This window comes from Oncorhynchus masou, chromosome 28 (genome assembly GCF_036934945.1).
Source record: "Oncorhynchus masou masou isolate Uvic2021 chromosome 28, UVic_Omas_1.1, whole genome shotgun sequence".
In the NCBI taxonomy this organism is placed as follows: domain Eukaryota; kingdom Metazoa; phylum Chordata; class Actinopteri; order Salmoniformes; family Salmonidae; genus Oncorhynchus; species Oncorhynchus masou.
In genome coordinates, this window is record NC_088239.1 from 63,953,510 (window position 1) to 63,973,944 (window position 20,435).

The 20,435-nt window shown below is 41.6% G+C and overlaps 1 protein-coding gene across 1 annotated transcript in view; it reads left to right on the forward strand.

Moving 5' to 3' along the window:
- LOC135518054 (tumor necrosis factor receptor superfamily member 10B-like) overlaps positions 1 to 14,839 on the forward strand; it is a 41,701-nt gene extending 26,862 nt beyond the window's left edge. Inside the window, exons 2-10 of the mRNA XM_064942890.1 lie at positions 1,592 to 1,763; positions 2,837 to 2,968; positions 7,444 to 7,555; positions 7,825 to 7,964; positions 8,242 to 8,334; positions 8,451 to 8,509; positions 9,440 to 9,745; positions 10,178 to 10,214; positions 11,846 to 14,839. Of these exons, the coding sequence (XP_064798962.1) occupies positions 1,592 to 1,763; positions 2,837 to 2,968; positions 7,444 to 7,555; positions 7,825 to 7,964; positions 8,242 to 8,334; positions 8,451 to 8,509; positions 9,440 to 9,745; positions 10,178 to 10,214; positions 11,846 to 12,147 (1,353 nt within the window). The 3' untranslated portion in view covers positions 12,148 to 14,839. The remainder of the gene's footprint in view (positions 1 to 1,591; positions 1,764 to 2,836; positions 2,969 to 7,443; positions 7,556 to 7,824; positions 7,965 to 8,241; positions 8,335 to 8,450; positions 8,510 to 9,439; positions 9,746 to 10,177; positions 10,215 to 11,845) is intronic.
- Positions 14,840 to 20,435: the final 5,596 nt, after the last annotated feature.

A 20,435-nucleotide genomic window follows, 5' to 3' on the forward strand; every position in this document is an offset into this window, starting at 1 on the left:
TCTACTGTAGTCTTACACAAGTCAACTCCAGTCTGTCAGGAGTCAACTCTACTGTAGTCTTACACAAGTCAACTTCAGTCTGTAAGGAGTCAACTCTACTGTAGTCTTACACAAGTCAACTCCAGTCTGTCAGGAGTCAACTCTACTGTAGTCTTACACAAGTCAACTCCAGTCTATTAGGAGTCAACTCCACTAGTTTCCCAGGAATTCCATGTAACCCACCATTTGAGTAGACACTATGTTCATCCACTGTCTTTGTTTACAAACTACTCCCCAAAAATTATAGTACCAGAAATCTGTGATTTCAATACGTTATGTTATTTGACCATGGGGGAAAAATAAAAGAGCTATTGTGTAAGTATTGTGGGTTAGATTGAACTGAGCGCTGTGTGCCAGTTATGAAGGTGGGAGGGTGGTGGGGCACGATGGGGTCTACAAGGGAGAGACAAAACCTACCAAAACTAGGCCGCTCATTTACACGAGGAGGTGTCACATTGCTTCCAAGGGGCTTCGTGGTGGTGTCGCATGTCGGCCCAGTCAAAGCGCTGGGGTTTTAAGAATGTGGGTCATTTGATGTAGAGGTACTAAAGTGTGTTGTTTGCCAGTGAATAGGACCTTCTCACAGTGACAAGGTGAAAAGGCGTGTGAACAAACACTGGTGCCTTTGGGCCACACTAAAGTGCTCCGCTGTATTCTACTCTGTCCCCCCAATCCATACAAGCCCTGTTATTATCAGGCACAGGAATGGATTACTGGGATCACATCTGATATGGGCAGCAACATACTAGCTTTAGCTATAGGATACCCTATCAATCCCCATTGTCTCCTCACTAGAGAGGATTATGGTTGTCCAAGACAATGGATTTAACCAAAATGACATTTTGAATAGATTGAAATTGTTTGGATACGCTTTGAACTATCTGTTTGAAGTGTCTGTCTGTGTAAGTGTAATTTAAAAAAAAATCTATGCACACTAAACATATTTTTGCTGGTTTAGAATCAGATATTTTTTAATAGAATGGTATTGCACTCCACCACATTTAAAAAAAAAAATCTGGTTTGAACTTGTATGTTTTTATCCCAGGGATCTTCTTTGAACCCCAGAACGGTGATGAAACGTGACCTGGCCATTCAACATGCCTAGAATCCTACCTCAAAAACTGTATTGAATGACATTAATTCAACATTTAAAATCAGTATATGGTGTAAACTCTGCATACATACACATGTTATGTTATTTTCTAACTCCAGCCTGCTCTCCTAATTGGCTGTCCTCTGCAGATGTTCAGATCAGGTGGTTCAAATTAGGCCCCAGATTGCTCGCATACAGTTTCTTATGAGAATATAAACTCTCTTCTCTCCCCGCTCCCAAGCGGGTGGGCGAGTGAGTGTTTATATAGACTGGTAATGTGAACCTCTCCCTCCTGTATGATATGAATGGGAGCAATCTCTCTCTTTCCCAGTCTTTCTCTCACTCTCTCTTGCTGCACTGCCCTTTCCAGGTGGTCATTGTAAGTAAGAATGTGTTGTTAATTGACTTGCCTGGTTAAATGAAAGTAAATGAAACTTTCTACTACCCTGCCTCCTCTAGGTGGTGGTGTTCTTGCTGTGCTCAGGGCTGGCCTGCTGTGGGGCGGAGCTCAGGGGCGTGTTGGCGGCCCAGTGGTCCGGCGATGACAGGAACCGAACGCAGCGACACAAAACCTGTGTGGAGAACCAGCAGTACCGCCATCAGGACCTCTGCTGCCTCAACTGCCAGGCCGGTAAGGAGAACCCAGGCCCAAAACCCGATGTAGAACCCAAGCAATAACTTTGGTTATATACACTGCTATCAGTACAGGCCAGCAGAATCAGAGCTACTAGAACCTGAGCCCGGAACCAGAACTACAATCACACTTTATAAATAAAACATAGAATCCAAGCTTGAACCAGTCCTTCTAATACATTATCAACAGGCCTTCCAGAGAGGAGGGAACTCTATAACATTATTTCCGTCAGAGTAATGCCAACTATGGATAGCAGGATAGCAGAGCAGAGCGGAACCTATGCCCAAGCTAGCGGCAGGGAACCCAACCCACGCTCTGTAGCAACACCCAGTAGTAAACATTAAGGGAGGGAGTAGGGTTTCTTTAAAAAGTTGTGTTACTAGCTGAAATAGTCCCATTAAAACCTAACCACTGCGCTACTGATGCCAGCGCTGTGGAATGAGCCAAGGATATTATAGCAACACGAGCACCATTGCTATCAGGCTACTGCTAACAAGCTATTGCTATTTCCAATTAGATGACCCGTTTGGACCTTTTTAGGTCAGTCAGATAGGAAAAGGCAGAGACACAGTTTGAACTGCCTCTATCTCTAGCTAGTTAGTCAGGAATGGCAGTGAACTTTTCAAGCTTTTCCTCTGTACATTTCTCACATTCTCTCCTTCCCTCTATCGCTCTCTCTCTCTTTTGGGTGTGATAGTATCGGCCTTTTCTCTAAACACATGATAATCAGGTGCCTAAAGCATGTCATGCGTGAACGGGCCGGGGAAAAATGCTAATGTTACATCACAACCAAGAAAGTAGACGCAAAACCACTGCAGTAGTATATAGTTTGCATATGCCATGGCTATGTGTCTCTGTTCCAGTATTAGACATAGGAAAAGCGCAGACACAAGCATACAGACTACCACCGTCACAACAAGCACACCACCCCTTTGTCTTACTCAAAGAAATGCTTCAGGCTAAATATGTATTTTGACCTCAATAAGGTTATTGTTAAGTATTAATCAAACAAATAAACAGCCTATAACAGACTATTTCTGTTTGTAAAAATGTTATTGATTGATGGACAGGTACGTTCGTGGACGGGGCGTGTGACCGGGACATGGAGCAGGGGAGATGCATGCCCTGTGATCACGGCCACACCTACACAGAACACTCCAACGGGATGAACCACTGCCTGCCCTGCACGCACTGCCGCAAGGGTAATGAAGTCCTCTGCTGTTTATTTGTAGTCCTGTAAAAGAACAAACAGTTACCTGTTACCTGGCCTCTTTTAGCTGTCCTTAAAGAACTGTCTTACAAGTTTGTATCGTTAGAAGAAGAGACTCTCCATTTCACATGAAGTTAGCTATTAGCTAACCACAATGTCTCTCTCTCTCTCGTATCTGTTGCCAATTCATAAACTATTAACCAAGGTAGACACCAATTCCGGGAGTCTACTCATGGAGCTTTGGGCATTCACAGTTCAGCTTGATATACTTTTGTTCCAGAGAGTGTAGAAGAATACATGGTGGCTTTCTCCCTGTCCTCAAAGCTCCATGATCATTTGATACAGTGGTATTACATGGCATACGAGGGTGTGCCTGTCTTAGTTTTTTTCACACAAACTGAATGCAGAGTGTGTGTTACCTGTCTCAGGAGATTTGTGTGTGTGTGTGTTCGTACATTACCTTGCAAAGCAGTTCGGTGTGTCTTTGTGCCATGTGAAAGGCCTAACCCACTGAAAGGAGATAACTGTTACAGGGGAACGACATGTTTTGTGTTGTGAAAGAGCTTTATTATGTGAGTGCTTCAGTGCATACATATCTCACAGTAAACATTGGAAAGATTAGTAATAATAACTTAGTAATATATACCATCTGAAACAGAACTGAAAATAAACTTTTACCTAAACTATTGAATGTATGATACAATGTATATACACAGTATATACATACAAATATATGTGGACACTGCTTCAAATTATTGGATTCAGCTATTTCAGCCACACCATTGATAACAGGTGTATAAAATCGAGCACACAGCCATGCAATCTCCATAGACAAATACTGGCAGTAGAATGGCCTTACCGAAGAGCTCAGTGACTTTCAATGTGGCACCGTCATAGGATGCCACCTTTCCAACAAGTCAGTTTGTCAAATTTCTGCCCTGCTAGAGCTACCCCGGTCAACTGTCAGAGCTGTTATTGTGAAGTGGAAACGTCTAGGAGCAACAACAGCTCAGCCGCAAAGTGGTAGGCCACACAAGCTCACAGAACAGGAACACCGAGTGCTGAGGTGCGTAGCGCGTAAAAATCATCTGTCCTCGGTTGCAACACTCAGTACCGAGTTCCAAACTGCCTCTGGAAGCAACGTGATCACAAGAACTGTTTGTCAGGAGCTTCATGAAATGGATTTCCATAGTCGAGCAGCCGCACACAAGCCTAAGATCAACATGCGCAATGCCAATTGTCGGCTGGAGTTGTGTAAAGCTTGCCGCCATTGGAAACGCGTTCTCTGGAGTGATGAATCACGCTTCACCGTCTGGCAGTCCGACGGACAAATCTGGGTTTGGCGGATGCCAGGTGAATGCTCCTTGCCCCAATTCATAGCGCTAACTGTTAAGTTTGGTGGAAGAGTCACAATGGTTTGGGGCTGTTTTCCGTGGTTCGGGCTAGTTCCAGCGAAGGGAAATCTTAGCACTACAGTATACAGTGACATTCTATACAATTCTGTGCTTCCAACTTTGTGGAAACAGTTTGGGGAAGGCCCTTTCCTATTTCAGCATGACAATGCCCCCGTGCACAAAGCGAGGTCCATACAGAAATGGTATTACGAGATCGGTGTAGAAGAACCTGACTGGCGCTGCACGGAGCCCTGACAGCAACCCCATCGAACACCTTTGGGATGATTTGAAACTTCGACTGCGAGCAATGTTCCAACATCTAGTGGAAAGCCTTCCCGGAAGAGTGGAGGCTGTTATAGCAGCAAAGGAGGACCAACTCCATATTAATACCCATGATTTTGGAATGAGATGTTTGACGACCAAGTGTCCACATACCTTTGGTCATGTAGTGTATGGTGGGCTGTTCTTAAGCCCGACGCAACGTGGAGTGCCTGGATACAGCACTTAGCCATGGTATATTGGCCATATACCACAAACTACTGACGTGCCTTATTGCTATTATAAACTGGTTACCAATGTAATTAGAGCAGTAAAAATAAATGTTTTGTCATACCCGTGGTATAAGGTTTGATATACCACGGCTGTCAGCCAATCAGCATTCAGGGCTTGAACCACATAGTTTATAATAGTACTTGTGGGTGTGTCTAATCGGGTGGGTCTAATCCTGAATGCTGATTGGTTAAAACCACATTCCAGCCAGTGTCTATTCCACAAATTGCCAATGGCTAAGTCTATGACCTTAAAATGCTTATTTACTCTGTTCCATCTGACTGCGCAATCCATTGTCTCATCAAACCAGCCAAGCAATTTATAATTTTGATCTCCACTATATAACGCATCTAGACATTATCTCACATTGCTTTTAGACTAAAATTTAGTTTTTATCAGAAGACATTTGCTAAATATTTTTAATATTCAAATTCAATCTCCTGCTGTCCCATACAAATGAACGTGTCGGGACGAGACAGGCAGCGTTTTTATGGATATATACAAAACTTTTTTTTTTTTAAAGGTACAACAAAACACAGCTAAGTGTTAACAATCTGCAAGTCTTTCCAGCTTCAGTTTGAAGCGATTGTTACTGTAGCTGTGTTGTTGGCTAGCTCCTCTGAACGATGGTGTTCTGACGAGTTAGCACATTTTCTATGCCAGGCGAAATCACGCCTCATCAGCTTATTGTTATGGAAGTATCCAAATAAATGTCACTTAAACAAATGCAAATACAGCTACTTTGCTGTTATTCTGGCTGCACTTTTTGACATGACTGTAAGTTAGCCGTAGTTGGCTAGTTAGCAGGTAAGGGATAAGAACGTTGCCAGCCAGTTTGGCAATGGAACATTTAGAACGAACGACTGGGTGGCGTCCATAGATAGAGAACAAAAAGACTGAATGACTGGGTGGCGTCCATAGATAGAGAACAAAAAGACTGAACGACTGGGTGGCGTCCATAGATAGAGAACAAAAAGACTGAACGACTGGGTGGCGTCCATAGATAGAGAACAAAAAGACTGAACGACTGGGTGGCGTCCATAGATAGAGAACAAAAAGACTGAACGACTGGGTGGCGTCCATAGATAGAGAACAAAAAGACTGAACAACTGGGTTGCGTCCATAGATAGAGAACAAAAAGACTGAACGACTGGGTTGCGTCCATAGATAGAGACAAAAAGACTGAACGACTGGGTTGCGTCCATAGATAGAGAACAAAAAGACTGAACGACTGGGTGGCGTCCATAGATAGAGAACAAAAAGACTGAACGACTGGGTTGCGTCCATAGATAGAGAACAAAAAGACTGAACGACTGGGTTGCGTCCATAGATAGAGAACAAAAAGACTGAACGACTGGGTGGCGTCCATAGATAGAGAACAAAAAGACTGAACGACTGGGTTGCGTCCATAGATAGAGAACAAAAAGACTGAACGACTGGGTGGCGTCCATAGATAGAGAACAAAAAGACTGAACGACTGGGTTGCGTCCATAGATAGAGAACAAAAAGACTGAACGACTGGGTTGCGTCCATAGATAGAGAACAAAAAGACTGAACGACTGGGTGGTGTCCATAGATAGAGAACAAAAAGACTGAACGACTGGGTTGCGTCCATAGATAGAGAACAAAAAGACTGAACGACTGGGTTGCGTCCATAGATAGAGAACAAAAAGACTGAACGACTGGGTGGCGTCCATAGATAGAGAACAAAAAGACTGAACGACTGGGTTGCGTCCATAGATAGAGAACAAAAAGACTGAACGACTGGGTTGCGTCCATAGATAGAGAACAAAAAGACTGAACGACTGGGTTGCGTCCATAGATAGAGAACAAAAAGACTGAACGACTGGGTTGCGTCCATAGATAGAGAAGAAAAAGACTGAACGACTGGGTGGTGTCCATAGATAGAGAACAAAAAGACTGAACGACTGGGTGGCGTCCATAGATAGAGAACAAAAAGACTGAACGACTGGGTTGCGTCCATAGATAGAGAAGAAAAAGACTGAACGACTGGGTGGCGTCCATAGATAGAGAACAAAAAGACTGAATGACTGGGTTGCGTCTCCAGCAATCCAGATTTGTGTAGGGACTATATCTTGTGGAATTATGAAATAGTATGAATAAATTCATCAAAATAACTTTAATGAAAATATGTCAATCGTTATTTGAATATGTTGTATGAACCTGTTGTATAAAAGTGATAATGCCCTCGAAGTATAATAATATATCCTCCAATCCTCCATCCTATATCCTCCAAACACCAGCTTCTCTGGCATTAAAACTTAGGGTGCGTTCGTAAATTCACTTTGGAGTACCAGAGAGTGTAAATTTAGAGAACTAAAGTAGGAGTAGGGTTGATCAGAGCCATATTCATCAGGTGTTGAGCGTTCGTAAATTCATCAGTTATTCTGCGCTCTGGTACTAAGATGAGTGCTCTGAAATTGGAGTAGATAGCAAGAGTGAATGTACGAATGTGCCCATAATTACGATCGCTCTCACTCTCTCTTTTTTTCTCCCTCTTCAGATCAGAGCAAGACGGTACCTTGTACCAGTACCACAGACACCCAGTGCCAGTGTCGTGCGGGCACCTTCTGTGTGCCAGAGCAGGCCTGTGAGGTCTGCAAGAGATGTGCCAAGTGAGTGCCACCCTAAACATTTAGAACACTACTAAAACCACCATAATTTAGTCCAGAAATCACCCCTGTAGGCCTACTAAACAGCAGCCTTGTCTCAGATCAGTCTTTACTCTATAGCCAACTTCTATTGTCGTTGCCATGAGTTGTCAAGGAGTTGGCAAGACCGCACAAATTGATCTGAGTTTAGCATTATGTCATTTTTAACCAAGTGTCTACTGCACTAGCCCCTTCAAAAATAAAATACTAATTCCTTTTTCTTGTCTTCCTAGGTGTAAAGTGGGGGAGGGGGAGGTGAAGAAATGCACCCCCATTTCCAACACTTTGTGTAGGAAACTGGACGTCTCACCTACCCTCCACCTTCCTACGCTCCCCACCCCCACCCCCGCCCCCAGCTCACTAAGGACCATAGGTAGGCCTACATATGTCTTTAGCTATCTGTTTTATAGGCTCTGAATCTTTTTTTATTGAGGACAGATTAAATAAACAGAATGAACTGTATATAGTTCATACACTGATATTTTTTCAGCTTAAATAACATGACACTTGCTTGTTAGTGGAGCGCAAATTCCTAATTTACTGAAGTCATAGGTTATGGGGTGTTTAATTGTGAAAAATAAGCATAGTTTCTATCAAGTCTGAAATGTGATTCTGATTGGTTGTGTTTCCTCATTTCTCCTCCCCAAAAGCTACGCCATTGGTCATTCTGCTCCTGCTCTTCCTCCTCTCCATTGGGATTGGTGTGTGGCTTTGGGTCAAGAAGCCATGTACATTTCAGCCAGGTGAGTAACAAAAACAAATGTCCCTCACCACTCCGTGTGTATTGAAATACATATTGACACAACACTGCAGATTGGTTGTCTGATATGGTTGTTGTCTAATTCTCCATGTGTTTTAGTTTGTCTTTCAGGTTCAGACAGTCGCTGTGACTCCAATGAGATCGTGAAGATTCCCATCGTAAGTTTTCCCCTCTCTACTCCTTTAGTTACAGTATGTCTTTGGGGTTATGTTATCTATCAGTGTAGATAAAAAAATCTGAATTCATCATGAGGGTACAGTGGCTCGTGTGTCTGCGTACCTACATACATGTAGTCAGATCCGGCCCTATGTAACATTTTGTTGTGTGTCCCCCACCGCTACCTTGTGAGCACAACATTTTAGTCCCCCCCCCCCCTTGACAGCAGAGAGTTAATATCATGCGTTGAGAAAATGTTGCAGTTTTAAAGCAAGTTTGCTGTAATTCTACACATTTTGCCATGGGGCATAGAGAAGATTTCGCAACTCATTTCATACAATTCTACAAATTTTCCCATGGAAGAGAGAAATGTTTGCATATCTAAGCGACTAACAAAATCAATGGGAGCCCCAGGTCATTAATTCGACCATGATTACTACAAGTTTAGATAACTGGCTAGACTAAACTTTTTAGCTGACATGGGCTGATTGAGTGACTGCCAATTACTGACATAACAAGAGAAAAACTGCTGATGCACAACCACATTTTGAAATTGCACCTTGTGTATTCTACCATTATAACTCTCAACAGTAAGTTGAGATCCTGACTGAGTTCCTAAAAATTTATCTGCGGGCCTATAAAAGGGGGGCTGGGCCACCAGTTGACCATCCCTGGTGTATATCAGTCTGTTGGCTATATATGAATCTTCGGTGGGGAATTGTTTTCATGCATCTTCTCAGAATGTCTCAGTGTACTTTGATCTGCTAAGTGACACAGTCGAAGGTCATAGTGATGCGTCACTGACTTTTTCTGGTTTTGGCAGAAGATTAGTCACACCGGCCTGAACCATATCAACTAATTATGATTACATCTATGATATGAATGTCCTCTCTCTCTCTCTTTCTCTCTCTATGTAAATCTCTCTCTTTTAGGATGAGAGTGGACCCACAGCAGAGGAGAGACAAAACAGCCAGAACGCTGGCCTGGAGGAGGAAGAAGTAGAGGAGGTCCGTCCCGAGTCACGTCCCTTGCTGCAGGAGACCCAGGGTAGGCTGATCAAGGCCTCCCCTCCCCTGAGCCTGGGGGAGGACGAGGACCGTGGCCTGGGTGACAGCCTGCCCAACACCACCAGCTCCTCCCAGACAAGTTTGTCGGCCTTGCCCACCGCTGGGGCAGCCTCGTCGAGCAGCTCTCCCCGACACAGCCCCTCCACCCAGAGACTGCAGCCCACAGCCGGGGTGAGAGAAGGAGGGAGAGGTGGTTGGGGGGCAGTGGAGGGAGGGAGATGTTGAAGAATATGGGGGCAGAGAAGGTTAGAAGAGGGCAGGTACCTTGCAAGAGAGGGGAGCAGGGGGAGCGTGAAATCAGGGGGGATTGGGGGACAGGGACCCTGGGGATAGGTATGGCCTAGGACACAAAACCAAACAGACCCTGCTAGCAGCAGATCATGTGAGCACGGAGACGAGTTGTGCATTCCTGCAGCAGACACATATCCTGAGAAGTGCAATAACAATAGCACATTGCAAGTTTGAGTATTTTCACCAAGGCAGACTTTCATAACACTAATAATATTTTACTGACAGTATTTCTAAACACAAAAGGGATTTTGTCCTCGGTAGTCTGTAGAAGGGCTGTGGTTAACTCTTGTTTTTTCTCCTGTCGTGTTTCAGGATGATCCTCTACAGAAGAGATTGGTGCCCCTGCAAGGTAAGGGACCCCGCACAGAGCTGGAGTGTGGGCCGGGTTCTAGTAGGGAGGCAGTGGTGTAGTGGAGGGTATACGCAGCCTTATACCCACTTATCTTTCAGTGGGTATTGCGTATACTCTCTTCTTAATCCCAACTGATACGTATTTAAGTAGTGTGGTGGAAGTATACGCTGTATAAATTAATAAGGCTGATGGAACAGATCAGAATGTTTAGCATAAAATGTTGATTAACTATTATTTATTTGTTTCAAATTGCAATTGCTGGAAAACACCATTCTAAAATGTGCACTGCACATGCAAGCAGTTTCATAGAAATAGATGGAAATATCCATTAGAAATGTATCATGTGTTGTTAATATGACTAGCATAATGCCTTTGGCTGCTAGACAATGAAACAAAGTGTGACCTTGAGAGTGAAAACCTAATAAAAAAGGGAAGGATCTGAAAACTATGAATTTCTGACAGCTTAATTTATTTGTTTCAACTGTACACCTAATCTAAGCCTACTTGCACAGTACAGCTTGGCTTGGCCTGACTGTGAAAGACCAATATGGGATTTATGGTTTTAGGTCATTCAGAGTGTATGTTACTGTTTCTCATAGGTTTTTTCACACAGGATGCCTTGGTATACCCACTTCTTCTCAGGCACCACTACACCACTGTAGGGAGGGGTTCCACAAACACCATAAACAACACATTCATCAAATCCTGACTGTGGTCTGTTCAGAAGAATGAATTGTTACAGAACAGTCTGATAGAAATGTATTGTCTATAAGCTACATTTTATATGCAAGGTTTGAGTATTTCGACTTCTTGAATACACTCCATAGAGATGGAATAACGTCGAGTTCATGTCAGCCCTCAGCAAGTCAAAAAAATAATGAATTTGATGGATTTTATATATGGATTTTATGTCCTTTGTCACTCATTCATCCTATGATGAATAGAGATTTGAATTTAATGAATAGGGACTACAGGAATACGGGATTTACCTAAAGAATAGTTTTTGCTACTGAACTATAGTCAGTATAGCTTGGCTTTGTTTTTATCTCTGCCTGAAGTAAATTGCGTGTGTATAGCACTTATTTACTATTGGCTCCACGGTTTAACCTTGTTAGCTCTGTATTCAGTGGTTAATTGCTTTAGGAGTTAATTCCCCGGCATTAAGAGGTTAGAAACAATTTACAATTTGGATGCTAAAAAGGAGCTCTATTGTAAGGCCGAGAAAATGAACAAAATGTGACGGGGAAAGCACACCGCCACAGATTCAGGAACAGATCATAGTTGATGCAGAGCTACTTTAGTTCAGTGCATGACTGTACATGTTTATCTATTGTTTAATATATTATTGTTTTCTGCTTGAGAATTGTAATTCATTTAAGTGAAATCATCAGGAAAAGGAAAAATTACGATAAAGAGTTATGCTTTCTAAAATAAAGGGCAGGAGTTTTTTTCCTGACCATGTGACCAGTTCAGGAAAAAAGTCCGGACCTTACTTATTGTCTATAACTAAAGCACATATTTTCTTGATGGTCAGGAAAACAGGAAAACTCTCCTATTTTTTGATATCAGTACCAATGAATTAGCAAAGATGTAACCAAGTGAACACTTCTTCTCCTTTCTCTCCCCAGGAGATGAGACATCCCTGAAGAAGAGCTTTGACCTCTTCGACGAGTGCCTGGATGTACGGATCCACAACAAGTTCTTCCGCTACATTGGTGTCAATGACAACCACATCAAGATGGCAGAGAGAGCCCTTCCTGGCGACAAGGTGTACGACCTGTTGAAGAACTGGATGCAGAAGGAGGGTCTGAAAGCAGACATCAACGCACTGCTCCAGGCCCTTCTCAGCCTGGACCAGAGGCGCTCCGCTGAGAGCATCGCCTTAGCTGCCATCAAGAGGGGCTACTACAAACACGCAGACACGCCTTGACACCCCCAGCCCACTGGGGGCGCTGCCTTGGAGACGCGTGTGGATTGCAATTAAATTAAAAACATTGTTGAAAGACAACGTCAACTCTTATTGGCCTAAATGGTCTGATGTATTCGGCCTTCAGGCCAGTGCTTTCTTATAAACTGGAGGAGTTGGAGATGGACATTGTTGTCTTTTGAAGATCAGACAAAATGGTTTGGTGTATTCGGGCCTATAGACCAGTACTCTCTAATGCAGGGTTTAGAGATGGACGTTGTTGTCTTGCAAGAAGACATCAACTGTAATCGGCTAATATGGCCTGGTGTATTCGGTCTTGATAGGCCAACACTTTCTAAAACTAAATGGAGGAGTTGGAGATGGATGTTGAGGTTATTTTAAGAGATGGCCTCAACACAAGTTCGCGGCCATTGTGGTCATATGTAAGCTGAGGTGATTGGATGGGTCTGAAGCTCACCTTCAATGATTTTATACCTTGCCCCTTCTTTCTGAGACTGACATGGCTTATAGGCCAATACTGACCCCTGGGACAGGGACATACACTGGTTTGTAGGAGTGGCATTAGCTAGAATTTGGCACTGATACTGCATCTTCTTGATGCACTGGCCTCTGGCACATGAAGGGTTTAGAGCAACAGGTAACAAATGCCCATATTAGGAGGAAGTATAAACTACAGGTAAAGAGACCATTTAAGCACAACGCTGTAAAAAAAATTACAGTAAAATATGGAACATGGTTGACAATGCAGATTGATATGAGTCATAACCGTATTAGAAGTTTTAACGACAGTTATAAATGGTCCATTTGAATATTTACATGTGTGTATAAATATGTCTCATACGGTGGCTTGTTACTGTTTACAAATTCCAGAATTTGTTTATGATTTGAAATGTGCCATAGGCTCATTTAAAGTGAATAAGTGCAGGTAAGGGCAAGGAAGTTGTTTTTTTATAAATGCAGAAGTGACTAAACTGAATGTTTTATAGACTGCATTGTTAGTTGTTTTGTTTTTCAGTGTTAATGCATTCTCACCCCACTGGGCACAGACATCAATTCAACGTCTATTCCACTTTGGTTCCAAGTGATTTCATTGAAATGACGTGGAAACAATGTTGATTCAACCAGTGTGTCCCGTGGGACACTTGTTGGAAGTTATTTCCATAGCTATTTCTTTTGTTAGTCAAATGTTTCTAAACAGTTCCTACAAACACTCAGAGCCCTCAAGGTTCCATCATTTTTTATTTATTGACATTCATTGACATATTTATTTTAAACGGATGGTGATTATGTGTCATTATTTATGCCATTCCGAACAAAGCAGCCCTGGAAAACTAAAGAGCACAGTAATGTGTTACTACATTATCAAGACTACATTTAGCTACAGGGCATCATGACTGACATCAAATAGACAGGAGTGGCTGAACTGCATTTGGGGTTAACCCTTTCCTGCTTGATGCCGGAGCACTGATCAAAGACTGAGTTCAGTGCACATACGGTCAAAGAAGTTCATAGTTCCATATGCCATTTCTGCACATAGAGTTTCTTATTCAACCAAGGTGGTCATGATAATGTCCGTTTTGTGTTAAGGCTCTTGTAGTGATTGTTAACACAATGTTTTTAATCTATTTGTGGGCTATTGTGAGCCTTTCTCTCTGTGGTAGAGGGCAGACTTTTCAAGCCTGAGCTAATATGCCTGATTCACAATATAGGGGCGACCCAAATTGTACTTTTCACATTGTCCAGTACAGCTCTGCTTGGTTTGGCTCGGTAGTGTGAAAAGGCTACTAATGTATTGATACAAAGTTGGACCCCTTTATACTTGTCAACAAACATGTATATGCAGGTACGCAAATCACATTGCTTCTCATTGTTTGGCTCTGACAAGAAGATTAATGAAAGCTTTTCAGGATAGTTAATCCACGTTTATTTCCTGTAGCGTCCTTTGTACAAACATTTGTAAGAGTGTATTTATGTGCTTCACAAAATATATATGTACATACATACAGTTATTAACAAAAAATAAAAACCTAAAAGCAGAAGGAACTGAATGAAGTGTGAAGTAAATTGTGTAGAATAGACTTAGTGAGGCCATAAGTGGTGAATCGACCTAAGTACTAGAATATGATGTTAGACACATTAAACTTGGTTTAGCCCCTTTTTCCCTGTAGTCTAGTGGTTACACTTGTGTAAAAAGGAAATCATTATATTTTATAGCTGAGATATGAAGCTACAGTGCTGGCACTGCCATCTATTGACAGACAATGAAAAACCAGCCTGCATCAATTTCTAGGGACCTTTTTTTTTCTTCATAATGCTTTTCTACAACCTTTTTTAACACATCCCTTCTGTTACAATATTATCTTTGAGACTGCTTTTGGCTTTTTTATGAAGTCTTAGGAGTTAGGGTTATGAATTGGTGTTCACATCGTGTTTGTGCTCTGGCAATTGATTTGAGAATAGTTGTTTTTTTCTCTTTGTACTTCTTCATATTTTACTACAAGCCTCACACTTTTCTGTTTATTTGTTGCATAGCTTAAAAACGTGTTTATACTGCCCATGTAAATGTTTTATGAACAACTCTTTAAGTAATTTTCTCCCTTAGACAATTGTTTGCTTGTGTCTGGATTTCAGATACGAATGTAGCAAAGCCATTGTATGTTTAATGTCAATTTTAAATAAATGGTTTGTACAAATATCTTGTATTTGCTTTTTGTATTTTTGTATTAAAAAAATGTAACAAGTCAGTTAAGTAAAAAAACAACCCTGGGCTAATTGTGCGCTGCCCTATGGAACTCTCAATCACGTCCAGATGTGATACAGCCTGGATTGAGGCCTGGATAATTAATTAACCACTGAGTGCATGCAGTATTAATGTATTTATACAACAGTGTGTGAAACAATTGCATATTATTAAAGTAACTGTCCAGGGAAAATCGTACTTATAAAAATCCAAAGTGCACAGTTCCTATGCAATTTTAATGCACTTTTATGACACAAAGAAAAGGCTTAAACTATAAGGTACTTGTTTAGCTCTGCTAGCTGTGGCGTCGAGGAACTAGGGCAAGCACACTTGTAGTCGTTTCGTTTGGAACACTGCCCAGCATCCCCGCCAGCACACAATTACTATTGTTGATTATGCAATCCAAGTACGGTCCATTATAAATCGTAATCTGGATCAGATGGGCGTCAGTGTTGAATTTCAGCCGGATCCCGAAACCTCTCTGTTTTTTACTTTTTCGTTCCGGAACCAATTCCGGTACCTCTCCTATTGCATTTCAAATTATTTTCACTGGTAGCTATGTAATAAGTGTAATAAAAGCAATCACTTAATTGATGTTGACTTCTCTATAATTCTACTGCTCCCTAAAAAACAATGTGAAAACGTGCTTGATATTCTAAGAATTGATTCATGTTGGAGCAGCCGGGTTTATGTTTCCGCAACATTCTAGCCTATATAGCACAACACTGGTGAGAGAGAAGCGCGCATGTATCTCTCACCGAACTGAAGAGACTCTTTCCGCCACTCTGCCCTGATAGACATGAGCCTGCAACACTCATCTTTCCAGCGTGGCACTTCGTCATTTATTTCCTTAGAATCATAGCCGCAGGGAGTCCCACTGCACCCCTGATAGATTGAAATACATTTGCCAAAGTTTCACTTCGTCGCCAAACCCACTGGCTCCAAGTCATCTACACGTCTCTACTAGGTAAAGCACCGCCTTATCTCAGCTCACTGGTCACCATAGCATGTGCTCCAGCAGGTATATCTCACTGGTCACCACCAAAGCCAATTCTTCCTTTGGCCGCCTTTCCCTCTAGTTCTCTGCTGCCAATGACTAGAATGAACTGCAAAAATCACTGAAGCTGGAGACTCATATTTCCATCACTAGCTTTAAGCACCAGCTGTCAGAGCAGCTCACAGATCACTGCACCTGTACATAGCCCATCTGGAAATACCCTATCCAACTACCTCATCCCCACTGTATTTATTTATTTATCATGCTCCTTTGCACCCCAGTATTCCTACTTGCACATTAATCTTATGTACGTCTACCACTCCAGTGTTTAATTGCTATATTGTAATTACTTCGCCACCATGGCCTATTTATTGCCTTACCTCACTTATCCTACCTCATTTGCACATGTTGTATATATACTTTTTCTACTGTATTATTGACTATATGTTTATTTATTCCATGTGTAACTCTGTGTTGTTGTATGTGTCAAACTGCTTTGCTTTATCTTGGCCAGGTCGCAGTTGCAAATGAGAACTTCAGTTCAGCTACATTATTTATCTCATATGTATACGTATATACTGTACGCGATACCATCTACTGCATCTTGCCTATGCCCCTCTGTACCATCACTCATTAATTTATCTTTATGTACATATTCTTTATCCCTTTACACTTGTGTGTATAAGGTAGTAGTTTTGGAATTGTTAGCTAGATTACTCGTTGGTTATTACTGCATTGTCGGAACTAGAAGCACAAGCATTTCGCTACACTCGCATTAACATCTGCTAACCATGTGTATGTGACAAATAAAATTTGATTTGAACTTGTTCTCAACTAGCCTACCTGGTTAAATAAAGGTGAAATATATATAGTATATATTTATTTTTTTAAGTTATAGAATTACTGCTGTCTGTACATAAATAAATGGAATAATTTAGAATACAACACCAAGAGTAAGCCTATAATTTAGCCACAGAGGATCAATAGTGTATTTTATTTTAATAGCCTAGCTGTGGATTGTGTGTTGCCCAATCACAAGGCATGTCTACAGTCGCGAACGCGGCAAATCATGCAATATTTCAAATACATCGAGGGAAAACACAGGTTGGAAAGCAAGTGGATCCTGCTGAAAATAGAAGACTAATCTGTCTATATGCTACCAATTTATCAACTTACAAATAGGCCTTTTGAGTGAACATCGTTGTTTTACAAAGTAAAGATAATTCGGGAGAGATAATCATTTGGGACAAAAATCAGCCATTGCTGGTGAGTGAGCTGCACATCATTGGGTGAGTCAGTGAAACTGTAAAGATTTTTTAGGAGTATAATTTCCTCCTCATATTGTACAATGTGTGTCTCCCAGTGGTGCAAAGTACTTAAGTAAAAATACTTTAAAGTAGTACTTAAGTCGTTTTTTGGGGTATCTGTACTTTTATATGTACTTTTTTTACTACTTTTACTTCACTACATTCCTAAAGAAAATAATATACTTTTTACTTCATACATACTTCCAAAAGTACTAGTCACATTTTGAATGCTTAGCAGGACAGGAAAAAAATTCAAATTCACGTGCTTATCAAGAGAACATCCATGGCCATCTGTACTGCCTCTGATCTGATGGAATCACAAAATACAAATGCTTCGTTTGTAAGTGATCTCTGAGTGTTGGAGTGTGCACCGGGCTCTAAATAAAATAAAAACAAGAAAATGGAGCCTTCTGGTTTGCTTAATATAAAGAATTTGAAATAATTGTACTTTTGATACTTAAGCATATTTTAGCAATTACATTTACTTTTGATACTTAAGTATATTTAAAACCAAATACTATTAGACTTTTACTCAAGTAGTATTTTACTGGATGACTTTCACTTTTACTTGAGTCATTTTCTATTGAGGTATCTTTACTTTTTCTCAAGTATGACAATTGGGTACTTTTTCCACCACTGGTGCCTCCATACACCTAGGCCTAGGCTATTGATGGATTCAAGACGTTTTTATCAAAGTAGTCTGTCATTTCAATAATTTGAGGTATAAAAAAATATTCTGCTGAAGTCTCCAGTCATCTAAAATTATGTAGAAGTGCATTAAATGCATTTATAAAAGGCAACATTTTTCCCAGACCCTAGGCTAGAAAAAATGTCCCCCATGTGTGCAACTTCTGCAATCGCCTCTACTCTACTTCTCTATGCCAGTAGGCAAAAGCATTGAACATGCATGCAATGCTTTATTATAAAGGTGATTTGTTTTCAAGTGTTCTGGTACCTCAGAGCCCACCCTGTCACCTCACTCTGGGGCTCACATTTTGTTCCGGCACCTCCCAATTTAAAAAACTAAGCACTGGTGGGCATGTTTTGAAAGCTTGTTCTATTGCCAACATGACTAGCTAAGTTATAAAATACGATCTTACAGTGTTAGCAGTGGCGATCCATCATTCAGGGCAGGTGGGGCTCTATTTTGTTTTCTAAAACAGAGCCCTACCTGTTTAGCAAAAAAAACAAAAAGATTTCCACTTGAATATGTTATTCTGTATGTATTGTAATATACACGTATTTCAGTTTCTTGGACTGCCATATATCCAGTGGCGACCCGTCATGTATGTATTGCCTGTTTTGCATGTTATTTTAGCCTTAATACATGTCACATATGCAAACAATGTAAATAAAAAATACCAAAAAAATAAATTGCGTTAATATATAATGCAGAATAAAAACATGCTCTCTTTTTTGCTTTCTTGAGTAAGGCAGCTCCAATATGCAGGTGTTTCAGCCTAGCTCAGTACTTTTTGTAGTGGTGGGGCAGCCAGTGGAAAATATGGAGCATAGGGGTTCTCTAGTTGTGCTCTGATTGGCTAAGTGTTCTGTCACACATGGGGAAACTACATCGCCGCAAAATCTACAGGTAGAGCTTGAAAATTCAAGCCCTTTGGGTGCTGCCACAGTTTCTCTCTGGCAGTCTGATCCTGTGGTATCAGTGCCTCTGATACAGAGCTTCTTCTCATCCAGAAACTTGTTCCCCTTGTCCATTTTCCAGATGATGTCCCTGTATTGGTGCATAGTTAACCGCAGGATGACATTGCGAGGGGGTCCATCATATCTTCGTTTCACAAGTCCATGTACCACGTCGATCACGTCTCTTAGCTTGTCTTTGATGCACGGAGCCACCTTCCCCAGGATATTGATGACCACTTCCCTAATGTCCTCTGCCTCTACATTTTCCTTGTTCTCCCTCACAACTGTGTGACGCTGACACGGCCATCAATCTTCTTTGATGTTTCTCTGGTAGCCCGCTCTATGATGGAAACTTTGGAGAATGTGGCTTCTTGTTTTACTAGTCAGGGTCTGGATTGCAGTGACAATTTCAGACATGGACGTGTCCTGTTTCACTTTTTTTCTCCGGTGGTTTTCAATTGTAGTCTGCGGTAAAGAGGTTGCAAGGATCTCGTCTTGGTCAGTCATATTCTTTCTATTGCTTGAGCTTGCGTCATCGTGTGTATCCATGCTGTTCTGGCTCTCGTCGTAGCTAGCTAGCAAGCCTGCCGTCTTCTGTGAGGTTTGGATATTCCGTCATCTGTTGTCTTTCTGTCATGTTCTTCCCATTCAACTTGACAAAAACTAATTCTAAACTTGCCATATGTAGCTAAAACCAGTTATAGCTACATTGAAAGCCAATATTAGACTGTTAACCACCTAACCCTCAAAGTTGTTTGGACAAGTGAGAAAACCATCCCTCTCACAGCCACGCCATCTACTCCTCCCACTGTTAAAAAATTGCTTGGTATTTCCTCATAGTGTATGTCTTATTCCTGAAGAGGATGAGCTGGCCAATCAGCGGTCTCCTCACATAAATATTTGAAATGATTGATAAGCGCCCACACTATTCCAACACAGAAAAACTGATTTTAACATACTTACTTACCATTATTTGAAAGGAAAACTATTTCACTCATATTGCAAGTAATTATAGGTCAGATTCATTGAAATCTGGAAACACTGGACAGTTACTTATTTATATTGTGTTTCTTAAGTTAATTTCAATGAACAAATTACGTTTACACAATCAACCTCTGCGTCACCTCTGCTGTCTTCAACCAGGATCTCGCCGATCACTGCCTCATTGCCTGCGTGCGTAATGGGTTCGGGGTCAAACGACCACCCATCATCACTGTCAAACACTCCTTTAAAACTCTTCAGCGAGCAGAACTTTCTAATCGACCTGGCCCGGGTATCCTTTTCTTTGGCTGGCCATGCATTCCACCTGGCTACCCCGGCCAATATCTCAGCAACCCCTGCAGCAACTTGCCCAAGCCCCCCCCCCCCCCCTTCTCTAGACCCAAACTGTTATAGACCTATATCCTTCCTGTCCTGCCTTTCTAAAATCTTCGAAAGCCAAGTAAACAAACAGATCACCAACCATTTCAAATCCCACCATACCTTCTCCACTATGCAATCTGGTTTCTGAGCTGGTCATGGGTGCACCTCAACAACGCTCAAGGTCCTAAACGATATCATAACCGCCATTGATAAAAGACAGTACAGTGCAGCCGTCTTCATTGAC